The sequence below is a fragment of the Sapajus apella genome, unplaced genomic scaffold (assembly GCF_009761245.1).
Source record: "Sapajus apella isolate SASKATOON/1434 unplaced genomic scaffold, GSC_monkey_1.0 scaffold16, whole genome shotgun sequence".
NCBI classification, from domain to species: Eukaryota; Metazoa; Chordata; class Mammalia; order Primates; family Cebidae; genus Sapajus; species Sapajus apella.
In genome coordinates this window covers 13711350-13726407 of record NW_022436956.1, presented here as the reverse complement: position 1 = coordinate 13726407, position 15058 = coordinate 13711350, and the positions used below count along the sequence as shown (strand labels likewise).

Genomic DNA, 15058 nt, shown 5'->3' with positions numbered 1-15058 from the left:
ATTGGTTTTGCATGATTAACTCTTTTGCTTCCTTCTAGCACCATGAATGATCACAGTCCTTTGTAAGTTACTGTTTCAGCCGCCTGGCTTCTGCACTGGAGCAGTCTTCAGGTCTACTCTGTTGGCCCGCCTCTGCCTTTGTAATGTGCTTTGTATTTGTTGCCTTTGAATTGTCTTGTTTAATTTTTATTCCTTGCTTTTTGACATAAAGTTCACTTATTTGTCTTAATAGTCTACATCAGAATGATAGAGCCATTAGAGAAACAGTGAGGTACTCTGTGATTTGTTCATTTGTTAGTATGCAACTGTTAGGATCTTTCATTTGATAACAGTAATTGCTGAAAAGGTTGACGTGGGTCAGGGTTAGCTACTCCCCTGCAACCTCACAGCCTCACTATTAGATTGAGATCATCATGCAAGCCAGGCTCAGATATTTCATGTACAAATGTGTATCAGTAAGCAAAGGCATGATCTGTGGACTTGAAGTCTCTTCTCTGTCCTTATAGGTGATGCAGCCACTCATGCCTTACATGCTGCAGATGCTGTGTTCTAGAATGCATGCTAGGAAACTGTGGCCCACAACCTGTTTTTATAAATGAAGTTTTACTGGGACACAGATATACTCATTGCTTATGCGTGGCTAAGGTTGCTTTCATGCTCCAGTGGCAGAGTTGCATATCTAACTCTACAGAGGCAATATGGCTCCAAAAGCCTAAAATATCTATTATCTGGACCTTTACAGATAGTTGTCTGACTACCTGTAGTTGCTGACTATGCTGATAGCTGTCTGTTACCCCTTCTATTCAAGTCGTCTGTTTTTAAATTGGGTTATTTTTTGTTGTTAAGTTATAGTAGTTCTTTATTCTGTATATTCTCTATATACAAGTTACATGATTCGCAAATCTTTTCTGCCATTCCATGCTTTATCTTTTTACTTGATTTTCTTTTTCAGCACTAAAGTTTTTATTTTTATTTTATTCTTTTGAGTCGGGAGTCTTACTCTGTCACCCAGGCTGGAGTGCAATGGAGCAATCACGGCTCACTGCAGCCATGATCTCCCTGTGCTCAAGCAATCCTCCTACCTCAGCCTCCCGAGTAGCTGGGACCACAGGTGTGTGCCACCACACCTGCTAATTTTTAAAATTTTTGTAGACGTGGGGTTTCATTATATTGCCCAGGCTGGTCTCAAACTCCTGGGCTCAAGCAATCCTCCCACCTTGGCCTCCCAAAATGTTGGGATTATGGGCACAAGTCACCATGCCCAGCCATGGTTTTAATTTTGATGAAGTTCAGCTTATCAGTTTTTTCTTTTGTTGTCTGTGCTATTGTTATATCATAATCTGAGGTCATGAAGATGTACTTTCCTTTCCTTTAAGAGTCATGTAGTTTTAGCTCTTACAGTCTATGATTCATTTCATTTTCAATTAATTTTTATATCTAATATGAGTTATTTACCTTTGTTCTTTTGCATGTGGATAACCAGTTATCCCAGCGCCATTTGTTGAAAAGGCTATACTTTTCCCTTGGCACCTTGGTTGAAAATTAATTTCTCATAAACACGAGAATTTATTTCTAGACTCTTATTTATTTTTGAGATGGAGTTTCGCTCTGTCGCCCAGGCTGGAGTGCAATGGCACGATCTCTGCTCACTGCAACCTCTGGCTCCCAGGTTCAAGCAATTCTCCTGCCTCAGCCTCCTGAGTAGCTGGGATTACAGGCATGTGCACCACACTGGCTAATGTTTGTATTTTTAGTAGAGATGGGGTTTCACCATGTTGGTCAGGCTGGTCTGGAACTCCTGACCTCAGATGATCTGCCCACCTCGGCCTCCCAAAGTGCTGGGATTACAGGAGTGAGCCACCATGCCCAGCATATTTCTGGACTCTTTCTCCACCCCCCCCTTTTTTTTTTTTTGAGACAGGGTTTTGCTGTCAGGTTGGAATGTGGTGGCATGATCATGGCTTACTGCAGCTTTGAGCTCTCAGGCTCAATGGTCCTCCCACCCCAGCCTCCTGAGTAGCTGCAACTACAGGCATGCACCACTGTGCCTGGCTAATTTTTTGAAGAGACAGGGTCTCACTGTGTTGCCCAGGACACTGCATCTGGCCTGTTTCTGGACTCTTAATTCTGTTCTTTGAATCTATATGTCTATCCCTCTGCTAGCATCACACTGTCTTGATTACTGTAATTCTGTAATAAGTTTTGAATTTGGAAAACCTGAACTCTCCAACTTTGTTCTTTTTAAAGATCGTATTGGCTATTTTGGGTTCCTTGCGTTTCCATGTGTATTTTAAGATCAGTTTGTCAATTTTTTTGCCAAAAAAAAAAAAAAAAAACCAACCACAGATGGGATTTTGATAGAGATTGATTCAACACAATTTGGGGGATATTACCATCTTAATATATTATGTTTTCCAATGCATGGACAAAGGATATTCTTCCATTTATTTAGGTTTCCTTTAATTTCTTTCAACTGGTTTTTCTGGTTTTCAGTGTACAAGTCCTGGACTTCTTTAGTTAAAATTTTTTTCTGGCCAGGCGCGGTGGTTCACGCCTATAAGCCCAGCACTTTGGGGGAGGCCAAGGCGGGTGGATCACAAGGTCAGGAGTTCTAGACCAGCCTGACCAAGATGGTGAAACCCTGTCTCTACTAAAAATACAAAAATTAGCCGGACATGGTAGTACGCACCTGTAGTCCCAGCTACTCGGGAGGCTGAGGCAGAAGAATCTCCTGAACCCAGGAGGTGGAGGTTGCAGTTCAGCCTGGGTGATGGAATGAGACTGCTGTGTAAAAAAAAAAACAAAAGCAGAAACAAAAAAACCTAAGTATTCTTTATGGCTCCTTTGTAAATGAGTATTAATTTTATTTTCAGATTGTTCATTGCTAGTGTATAGAAACATGATTGATTGTTGTATTATTGATCTTATATTCTGCAACCTTGCTGAGCTTTATTATTTCTAACTTTTTCGATGTGTGGATTCCTTACGATTTTCTGTATACAAGATGATGTTGTCTGCTAAAAGAGACAACATCATCCTTTAATTCTTCCTTTCTAACTTGGAGGCCTTTTATCTCTCTCTCTTTTTTTTTTTTTTTTTTTGCCTAACTGCCTTGGCTAGAAACTCTAGTAGGAGTGGAGAGGAGGCATCCTTGTCTTATTCCTGATCTTAGGGGAAAAGCATTCAGTCTTAGACCATTAAGTATGATTTTTAACTGCGGGGTTTTTCTAGATGCCCTTTATCAATTTGAGGAACATTCTCTTCTATTTCTAGGTTGAGTGTTTTTATCATGAAAATGTTTGGGATTTGATCAGTGCTTTTTCTGTGTCAGTTGTGATGATGTTATGTTTCTTTTTTTCCTCCTTTAATCTGTTAATATTGAGTATTACACTGATGGATCTTTTTCATATGTTAAACCAATGCACATTTTTTGGAATGAATTCCACTTACTCTTGGTTTATAATCATTTTTATCCTTTAATTTGTTTGGCAGAATGTACTGTCTTTGTGGGAAGTTTTCTGGTTACTAACTCAGTGTTTTTAGATTTTAAAATTTGTCTTTGGTTCAGTTTCAGCAGTTTGTATCTTTCTAGTAATTTGGTCATTTAAGTTATTTAATTTTTAATTATTCATTGTGTTCACACCAATCTTTCTTATTTCTGTGAGGCTGTTGATGTTTCTTCTTTCTTTCTTAATTTTAGTCATTTGAGTCTTCTCTCTTTCTTGATAAGTCTAGCTTGTAGTCTACTTTATTAAATTTTGTTAATATTTTTAAATAATCAGCCTATTACTTTTCTTTATTATTTTTCACTTCTCTATTTTATTTATTCCTGCTCTAATCTTTACTTAATTTTCTTTATTATTTTTTCTCTTCTCTATTTTATTTATTCCTGCTCTAATCTTTATTATTTCTTTCATTTTGCTTGCTTTGGGCTTAGTTTGCTTTTATGTTTCTACGTTCTTAAGGTGAATAGTCAGGTTATTGATTTGATATTTTTCTTCTTTTTTAATATAAGTGATAACAAATATACATTTCCCTCTAATCACTGCTTCAGCTGTATTTCATATGCTTATGTTTTCATTTTCATTCATCTTAAAGTATTTTCTAATTACTCTTGTGATTCCTTTTGACACATTGATGATTTATATGTGTTGTTTAATTTCAGTGTATTTGTGAATTTCCTTCTCTTTTTGGTTTCTCATTTTATTCCATTATGATCACAGAATGTACTTTATATGGTTTCAGTTCTTTTACATTTATTGAGGCTTGTTTTAATACTTAACATCTGTTCCATCCTTGAGAATGTTGCTGAACATGTGAAACACAACATGTGCTTTAAGAAGAATGTGTATTCTGTGGTTGTTGTGTATTGTGTTCCATAAATCTTTATTAAATCTACTTAGTTGATGATGATGTTCAATTTATCTTTTTCCTTTTCTGCCTTGTTCTATATTGAAGGTGGGAAAATCTTTAATTGTTGAAATCTCTAGCTGCTATCATCTTGAATTATTTATTTATTTCTTCAATTCTAGCTTTGGAGTTCTGTTGTTAGGTACATATATGTTTATGATTGTTAATTCTTCTAGATTGACACTTTTATCATTAGATGTCCTTCTTTGCCTCTAGTAACTATTTTTTGTCTTAAATTCTATTTTGCCTATTAATATAGCTGTTCTTTTCTTCTGTGTACAGTTAACATAGTGTATTAATCTATTTTCATGGTGCTGATAAAGACATACCTGTGACTGCAATTTATGAAAAAAGGTTTATAATGGACTTACAGTTCCACATGGGCAGAGAAGCCTCACAATCATGGCAGAAGGCAAGGAGGAGCAAGTCATGTCTTACATGGATGGCAGCAGGCAAAGAGAGCCTGTGTAGGAAAACTCCCCCTTTTTAAAACCACCGGATCTCGTGAGACTTATTCAATATCATGAGAACAGTGATAACACTATCATGGGAAAGACCTGCCCCATGATTCAATTACCTCCCACCTGGTCCCTCCTGCAACATGTGGGAATTCAAGATGAGATTTGGGTGGGAACACAGCCAAACCACATCACATGGCATATCATTTTTTCATCCTTTTAGTTTCAATCTGTTTGTATCTTTGAAGTAAATGGCATATGGCTGTGTCAGGTCTTTTATGCATTCTTTTAATATCTGTCTTTTGATAAGAGTGTTGAATTTACTTATATTTAATGTAATTATTTAAAGGTAGACTACATATATGCTATTTTGCTAGTTGCTTTCTATATTCCTTATAGTTTTTTTTTTGGTTCCTCCATTACTTCATTACTGCCTTCTTTTGTATTAAATACAGATTTTGTAGGGTAACACTTAAATTCCCTTGTGCTTTCTTTTACTAAATTTTTCCCAGATATTTTCTTAATCTGTTCTTTGGGGATTACAATAAATATCTTAATTTATGAAACCTAATTTGGATTAATAAGAATTTAACTTCAGTAGTGTACAAAATCTGTGTCATTATATAGCTTTATTGCCTTCCTGCCTTTGTGCTATTATCGTCTCAATCTTTAAGCCCATCAGCACAGTTTTAGTCTTATTGAGGACTCCTTATATATGATGAGTCATTTTTCTTTTGCTGTTTTCCAACATTCTTTATCTTGGGCTTTCAACAGTTTTAGTACGGTGTATCTAGGTATGGGCCTCTGAGTTTATCCCTTTAGGAATTCATTGAGCTTACTAGATTTATGTTTTTCATCTAATTTGGGGAGTTTTTGGTCATTATTTCTTCAAATAGTCTTTCTTCTTTGTTCTATCATCGCGGTGACTTCAGTAATCTGTGTGTCGGGACACTTGATGGTGTTTCCTGGGTCTTTTAGGCTCTGTTTGTTTTTAATATATATATTTTTTTTATCAGACTGAGACATCACAATTGACATGTCTTAAGGTTCACTGCTTTTTTATTCTCCTGGTTCAGATCTGATGTTGAACCCCTCTACTGAATTTTTCTTTTGATTTATTATACTTTTGAACTCCCAAATTTCTATTTGCCTGTTTTTTTAAAATTTTTTAAAATTTCTTTATTGATATTCTCTATTTGAGGAGGCATTCTTCTCATATTGTACTTTCATACCTTATGCATAATATTTTTTAGTCCTGTGAACATATTTATGTAGCTTATTTAAATTTTGTTTTTACTTACTGTAATGTACGAGCTTTTAAGGACAATTTCTACTGACTATTCTTTTTACTGTGTATAGGCTGTACTTTGCTGTTTCTTTGCTTGTCTCTTGAATTTTTTGTTGAAAACTGGACATTTTAAATGGCGTGGCCGCTCTGCACCACTGACACCCCCTCCTTATGATTTTTAGATGTTGCTATTTGTTGTTGTGGTTTTTGTTGTTGTTATTGTTATTCAAGGAGTTTCCTGTACTGCTGTAAAGTTTGTGTTCTTTATTGTTATCGCTACCGAAGGGTTTCATAATTTAGCTTATTGGTCAGCTAATGATATGACAGAGATTTCCGTAAAAACTTTGAACCAGTAAGTCCCTCGGCCTTTGCTGATGGCCTCTGGGTGCGTGTTGGGGTATACCTTCAATGCTTTGGCAGGCAGTTTACAACTCTATCCTAGCCTTCACTTCCTGCTTATATAGAGCTTCAAGATTAGCTAGAGGTAAGAGATTAGACCCTGTTCACTTCTTTCTTGAGCATACTCACAGCTCTTATGTGCTTGACATTGTAAAGTCCCAGGAATATTCTAGAGCCTATTAAAGGACATCTTCCCCAGTTTTTTCTTTTAAGCTTTTTAGTTAGCCTCTTTTTATTCCCAATTGGTAATACTGCCTTCAGCAGTTATGATGATACGTATTTGCTAGTTTTTATTCACTGTTTTCAGTAAATACCTTGGCTGGCTATAAGGCTGTTTATGCGATGAACCGCATTAGGCTATGTAAAGGCAAGAGCTCATAATGCAGCTTTCCTGTGAGCCCCCAGACAAGTCAGGCTTTTTGGGAACTCCAGACCTATTCTGTCCTCTCCAGTGGCTGCTAGGCTGCTGTTTTTCACAGCTATTGTAGATGTGAGGCTGTGGGTTTCCAAGGCTACCAGAACTAGAGAGAGGGGGATGGGATTAGGCCGAATGAAAACAACACAAAGCTGGCTATTTTTGCCAAGATTCAGTCATTGTTCTTGAATAAATGTGTCTTGGATTTTTGTAAGCCTTTATTTCATTTGCAGAATTCTGAAAAAGTTGATCTTTATTGTCAGTGTTTTTCTTGGTTTTATGAATGAGTGTATCTGGAGTTCCTGGAAATGCTTCCAATGAATATTAACTTTGTAAACTTTATTATAGGCATTTTCCAACCTACATGAAAAACAGTTAATGCTGATATGCCCTCCCTATGTACCCTCATCCATCGTCAATATTACTTGCCCACATTTGCCAACCTCTCCTTAGCTGTCTACCCACTAGTTTTTTACCCCATGGACTATCCCAGATGCCAGATTTTAGCTATGCTTTATTTATGATTTTTTTTTGTAAACAACATTAACGTGGATGAGGATGTTTTGCTGAAAATTTGTTGCTGCTCCAAGGGAGGATGTGACCCATGGCTCTGATGCTTCTGAACTAGGTCCTGTGTTTCCACATGGTTCAGTTCTTTATCCATTTTCTCTACCTGAGCTGCCATGAAATTTTCAGTGGTATAGCTCATTGTAATATCCTTTGGCCTTTACTTGATAAGAATGTCCTTTATTTAGTTCCTTTCTCCTCTTTTCTCCTTGATCCCCCTTTTCTTTTTGCTCCTGACACAGTTTCAAATATAAATGGAAATTCAGGTTATTCAGATACCTAGGCGAATTTATTTTTAATTATCAGAAATGAAAACACAAAATTAAAAAAAATTCTTATAAATTCTCAGACTCTCTAAGATTGACTTAGATTAAAACATTTAAATCTTTCCTGGTCGTTGATGAAGGTATGTGTGTTTGTGGATGTATTAGCTGATATAACCTTTCAGGAGGGCCATTTCATGATAGCTATGACAAATAAAAATTTTGACTTAAGAATTCTTCTAAGAAAGCATCCTACAAATAGTATTGTGTAGTGCTGAAAAAGTAATAAATACATACATATGTGTGTGTGTGTGTGTGTGTGTGTGTGTTTAAAAATGTTCTTGGAAATAACCAAAATGCCCACCAATAGCTGTTAAGTGGAAAGAGGTCTAAGATACATTGCTAATGATAAAATTTTAAATTGTAGGACAGTAAGATACACTGTTAATGGAAAAAGTTAAGTTATGCAGCAGCATTTATACTGTGATCCAAAATATATGCGAAAAATTAAATTGCCTGTGTCAGTTTAGAATTGTGTTAGGTTGCTGGTAAGAGACTAAAAGGTTTAAACTTGGTTAAAACTTAACCAAGTTTCGAGTTTAGTTTTCTCTTCCTTGCTGCCTGGAGGTAGGCAGTCTCAGGCTGGTATGTTGGTGTCCTGATGTTCTTGGGGACCCAGATTTCTATCTTTCCATTCCACCATCCTAACTAACAATTTCCATTCTTAAGGTTACCTCATGGTTCATGATGTCCACACTAGCCTTCAAGTCCTTATTGCCGTTAGGAAGAATAAGGAAAGACAGCAAGTAGATCTTCTTTCTACCAATTTCATCTATTTAAGCAGCCTTCCTAGAAATCCAACACAAAAACTTCTGTTTTTATCTCATTGACAAGTACTTAGTCACGTGACTATCCATAGCTGGAAAAGTGGTAGAGAAGTGCAGTCTTTTATTCTGTGTGGTGTCAGGGTCCTACTGCTTGGGAGAAAAGGGATAATGGATGTTGGGGGTAGGTGTAGCAGTGTCTGTCACTTTGTAAGTATGCTTGCATGTGGAGGCACAGTACATTTCTGAAAGGATGCACAAGATCTGTTGGCCACTGAGCACTCTGCAGGGTAGAGTGGGAGGAGGGATGTGGGGGTCAGAGCAGAGCTTCTGCATTTACCTTATACCCATCTGTGCTGTTGGATGTTGTCCATGAGTATGTTTTACTTTTATAATAATAGTGATTAAAAAAATCATCCCAACACCTGTGGTTTATTAAGAAAAATCTCAGAGCCTTACATCTTAGAATCACTAGTGTGCCACAGTTTAATTGTTAATATATTTCTTGGTGGCAGTAAAACAATACAATAACTCTTTAAAAATTCATTAAGAATGAACCTGAATTGTTCAGGTTTAGGAATAATTCTTCAAGAAGGTAGTGGAATCAATGCATTTGGAGATTTTTTGATGATTGTAGTATTCTATGATTTTTACATTTATGAGGTAAGACTGACCTATGAAATATATTCTTAATACTCAGGGCTCCCAGCGGCAATTGTTAAGTATTTTTTACTAATGTTAGGCCTTAGTATCATTGAGAAATCACTCTTTTTAAAGTAATACTCACAGTTGGAAGTATTAAAAAGCATAAAAATGTATATTTCATTGATATGTTCCTATATATATTCATAAAGATATATGTTTATAGGCTGACTTAACTAATCATCTGACATAGCCGTAACATTTTATCAGCTTAATGAGGGCTTTTGGAATTTGCGTGTAACAACTTTTCTGGGAACTGTTTTCTCATTCAGTTAATATGCTTTTACAGTTTTTATAGAGCTGTCATTTCCTATGGCCCCATGTTTAGTATAAGCTATTAATATGGTTTTCAGGTTTCCATTTTGGTGGGCAATCTTTTGTACCTCTCTACCAGATTTCTTTAAAACAAACTACTTTTAACCATTTATTCAGTGGTGGTTTGAATATGTCTGCTACTCAAATGAATTAAAAGTAACATTGTCTTTTTTAGCTGATTCCTCACAGTATTTATGGGACATATATGAGAACAGGGTACTGAGTTGTTATATTACAGATAAAATTATTTGATATGTTCCTTACTCCATAGGAAGTTAATATCTATAATAAACAGCATCCTAGTCAAGGATAAGTGAAGCCAGTGTAATCCCTCTGGCTGAGAATCCCAATATCTCAGTAAGCTTAACAGTCATTTGTATGATTATGTCCACATGAGTGTATGCCTCCTGTGTCTTTCATGATAGATATGCAACATTTGCCTTCAGTTTCTGGCCATGTCCTTTTAGAGCTGGAAGAAACCACGCAGAATCTTTATAGCAGTTCTTTTTTTTTTTCTTTGTAATTGTATTTGGGCTCCGGGGTACATGTGCACATCCTGCATTCTGCAGGATTGTTGCATAGGTACATACATGCCATGGTGGTTTGCTGTCTCCATCCCCTAATCCCCCACCTAGCTGTTCTTATCTTTTGTTGAGTTGTGGACTTTCTTGAGAATCTGATAAAACGTATGGACCCTCCATAGCAAAATAAATGAGTGCATATATTTTAAAAATCTGCATATATGTTTACAGGGTTGCTGGACCATTTAAACCCATTTACAGGGAAGTTGATCCAAATAAGCTTCTCCTTTTATAGATGAATAAACTGAAAACTAGAGAGATTTTTGTCATTTTCTCAGTTGGTAAAGCTAGCTCTTAATCTAATGTTTTTATATACATTTCCAAGATTCTTACTGTGACTTAAAAATCTCTAAAATGCAATGTGATGTGGTCAACATCATGTTGAATACTCTACCAATGAATATATATTCTAGCAAAAGACCTTCCTCAATGAGATTATTCAGCGATGGAAAACCAGAATTAATGAAGATCCCCGCAAGTCTTAGTGCAAATTAAAGCCTTTGACTGGAGCATCCTTGTAATCTAAAAATAAGAGTGGAAAGAAGAAAATAACATGTTTTGTGTGCATAGTGTATGGCTGATCTCACCCTTCAGTGGTTTGGGGGCTGTAGGCTCCTCTCTGCCTGTTTTTTCAGCCTCATCACACAATCCTTTTCTATCTATTGCTCTGCTGAAGTGTTGGCAACCTCCAAAACCCTCCTCTAGTCTGAGTTCCACCATCATACCATTTCCTTCCTTATCTAATATCCATGGAATATCTAGTATGTGTTGCACACCAGGTATCTAAGATGAAGCAGTACAACCCAAGCTGTCCAGTGATGGAAGACATTGCAGAAATATAAATTTGCAATCACAGTCTCTATTTTGTGTTTCCACTAGAACTGGAAGAATCTGACTCTTCTATTTTTATTTCTGCTTCTTTTGAATGATTGTAATGTGGCACAATTAATTTTTTTCTCCTCTTCCTTGGCAGCATCTCTTGGGCAGTCAACAGCAGTCTTCCGTCCAGCTCTGGGTCTCCTTTGGCCGGAAGCCCATGCGAGCAGCCCAGTTTGTCACAAGACATCCTATTAATGTGAGTGGGATCTGCTTGAGGATGGGAAGAAGTATCATTGTCTTTATGCAGAGGTCAGAGGAAGGGTGCTGCAGGGATGACCTGCCATGGTGGATATTTTATGGAGCCTCCCTGAAGTCACTTTCCAGAGAGGTCTCTAAAGAGAGCAGTCGTGCTTTGGGCATCGTGGTCTGTGTTTTCCACTTCAGTGAAGCAGAGCTGATCAAGAATCTCATTTCCGTTATGTGGAGTGGCACTGGTAGAGAGAGGTTGGAGCCAGAGTCAGTGCCATCTGAGCAGTGTGCCAGTGCTGAAGCAATGGGAAGTTTGTGCATGATGGGATTTTTTTTTTTTATTAAGTACCTGCTGTATTGTTTGCAGGGGGTGAGTTCCAATAGGGGATAGAATTTGGGTCCCACCTTTTACGAACAGGTTGGAGAGACTAAGAACTGGTCAGTGGAAGAAACCAGACATAAGCAAGTGCTTAAATGTGCAACTTTATAACATGAAGATCAATAGGAAAGGTCTGCATGGAATGGGGTCATTAGAGGAGTTGCCACAGGGAGGAGGTCACATTGAAAGATCTTGACACTGGCAGTTGGTTTGGTGGAAGGTAAGTAGCTCACTAATGGGATGATATGGAGAACAGTCTTGCCAGTTCTTTGCTAGTTTCTGTGGATTCTGTCTTCCTTTGGTCACCTTAGGGAAAATAAAGTGTATTAATCTGTATTGTACTTTGTACGAATGAAAGGTCTCATGGGTAAATGAGGGCACATTATTAACAGAAAGAGGTTTGTAGGTCATTTGCCGAGTGCGGTGGCCCACTAATTTGTGCCCCATTTGCCAGTAAGGGGCCCACTAAGCTGCAGATATGCCTCAGGTTCTCCAAAGGGAATGTCGCCAAAGTGTCTTTGCCAAGATTAGGGAGCTTTCTGTGGGTTTTAGGCCCACATTTGTCGCTAGGACATTTGAAAGTCATTGCTTCCATGTGTATAGAAAAATCCCACAGGGCACATTTGTTTTTTGACGTATCTCTTTTGACTTTTGATTCCAAAGGAATATTACATCGCAGATGCCTCTGAGGACCAGGTGTTTGTGTGTGTCAGCCACAGTAACAACCATACCAATTTATACATCTCAGAGGCAGAGGGACTCAAGTTTTCCTTGTCGTTGGAGAATGTGCTCTATTACAGCCCAGGAGGGGCCGGCAGTGACACCTTGGTGAGGTAAGGAGACCGTGAGTCTTTCTCCTGCCTTCTTAGGCCAACACAACCATTAGTTTCTCTCTGGTTCAGTGGTTTTCAGCATTAGCTGAACATGTGAATTCACCTAGGGAGCTTTCGGAAACCCGACTCCTGGCTCACGTGCCCAGAGATCACCATGGGATGGGTTTGGGGTGTGGCCAGGTAATGAGTATTTTAAGAAGCACCCTAGGTGATTCTTACGTGAAGGCAAGCCTGTAAACTATAGCTCTAGGTACCATTTAGGGTCAGAGCTACTGTGTTAATCACTCTCTTGGGCTCCTTTTGTTCAGTTTTCTGGTTTTGTGGTTTCTGAGCAGTGAAAAACAGCACTTGGAAAATATCAAGTCATTGAGAGCTGGCATATGCAGCCAGGCCGTGAGGCCCTCCCTTCAAGTGGATCGGGTTAATTGATGTCATTACTCTTTTACTTAGAGATATTACAAGCTGTTGTTTTCTAAGGAAAGACACCAACGTCATTGATCCTTTGTCTGTAAATCATGTGCTTAGAGCTGTTTTGCAGTCCAGTGGTGGGCGATCTCTGAGCACCATACCCATCAAGGGGCTGTGGAGGAGCTGGGGGTTTGGGAGGGATCAGTTGGTTCTTAAGATCCTTCAGGGTAATTTATTCTGATTTGTCACTTGACAAACCAGACTTGTGTGACCTGTGTGACTGTGGTTAGAGTCCCCATTGCTACTGGAAAGAGTCTCCTGTGTGAAGCTGACTGGTCTGGGATGGGGCCTGGCTCTCTGGCTATGATAACGAGGTCTGAGGCCATGCCCCTGTGCCCACTGTTTCTGGGCAATTAATTCCATTGTCAGTTTATTCAGAAGTATGCTGCTGCTCTCTGCCAGACAGTGTTCTAGGTATAGCCACAAAATAATGTACACAAAAGTAAAATATCAGAACAAAGTCCGTCCTTTATGGAGTTTATATTCTCATTGGGGAAGATACAATATGAGCAAATATGTGATCTGCATGTTGAAAAGAAAAATAAAGCAAAATCAGGGAATGGGTATTTGCAAGGGTGTCCCGTTATTATACTGGCTGCATCAGGAGGGGGACACTTAAGCAGGTGCCTGAATTATGTGAGGGAAGGAACCAAGCAGATGCGTGGGTGATTAGCACTGAAAGCAGGGCAGACAGGAAGCATAGTAACTCAGAGGCTGGACTGCATTGGTGTTTTAGGAGAAGGGAGGAGGCCAGGGTGGCTGGAAGGGCTGAAGTAAGGGAGACAGTGGAAGAAATAGGACCTAAGAGAGCAGGGCTCATATCCTATAGGGCCTTCAGGGGCTTGTGAAGAACTTTGTTTTTTTTTCCTTCTTCTTCTTTTGATTTTGAGATGTAGTCTTGCTCTGTTGCCCAGGCTGGAATGTAGTGGCATGATCTTGGCTCACTGCAACCTCTGACCCCCCGGTTCAAGCGATTCTCTTTAGCTTCCCAAAGAGCTGGGATTACAGGCGTGTGCCACCAGGCTGGCTAATTTTTGTATTTTTAGTAGAGACAGTGCTTTACCGTGTTGGCCAGGCTGGTCCCGAACTCCTGACCTCAAGTGATCTCTCTGCCTCGGCCTCCCAGAGTGCTGGGATTACGGGCATGAGCCACCGCACCCGGGCCTGTTGTTTTCTTCTAATTGAGATGGAAGGTTTAGACCAGGAGATGGACATGATCTGATTTAACCTTTTAATTTATTTTCCATTAAAAAACTGTGAATTGCATTCTATATCAAAAAGAATTTAAAACATAAATGGATAGTGTTATAAATAATTTTAAGTGAGCATGCATGTGGCTTATCTTTTACAGAAGTTATCCTCAGTGTTATGTGGGAATTTGACTACTGTAGGAAACAGGAAGGCTAGTTGTGAAAGTATTGCGGAGATCCAGGCCAGTAGGGATGGATGTTGGCTGGGCCCAGGGTAGTCGCACTAGACATGTTGGAAATGGTCAGACCCTCAATATATTTTGAAAGTAGAGGCTGGGCGCAGTGGCTTACGCCTGTAATCCCAGCACTTTGGGAAGCTGAGGTGGACAAATCATGAGGTCAACTGTTCGAGGCCAGTCTGACCAACATGATGAAACCCCGTCTCTACTAAAAATACAAAAATTAGCTGGGCATGGTGGCACGTATCTGTAATCCCAGCTACTTGGGAGGCTGAGGCAGAAGAATCTCTTGAACCCAGAAGGTAGAGGTTGCAGTGAGCCAAAATGGTGCCACTGCACTCTAGCCTAGGGGACACAGAGAGATGCTGTCTCAAAAAAAAAAGAAAGAGTAGAACCAATGGGATTTGTTGATGGATGGGATGAGGGATATTATCGAAGGAGGAATAAAGGGACTGCTGTTGCTTCACCCCAGCTGCTTGTAAAGAGGTGGCTGCATAGGGAGTCAGGGAGAGCTGGGCCAGGGACATTATTGGGGGGACATCATGAGCGTAGTTTGGGACTTACCTGGTTGGAGAGGCCTATTAGATATCCACGTGCCCAGCTTTCTACCTGGTCTCTGATAGTGCTTTTCCACTTCTTGTTTCTTCTCTTTTGGAGGT

General features: G+C 38.9%; 1 protein-coding gene across 1 annotated transcript in view; it reads left to right on the top strand.

Annotated features, from left to right (window-relative positions):
• SORL1 (sortilin related receptor 1) overlaps positions 1-15058 on the top strand; it is a 173687-nt gene that overhangs the window by 47030 nt on the left and 111599 nt on the right. The window contains exons 7-8 of the mRNA XM_032285161.1: positions 11196-11297; positions 12333-12502. Coding sequence (XP_032141052.1) covers positions 11196-11297; positions 12333-12502 — 272 coding nt within the window. The remainder of the gene's footprint in view (positions 1-11195; positions 11298-12332; positions 12503-15058) is intronic.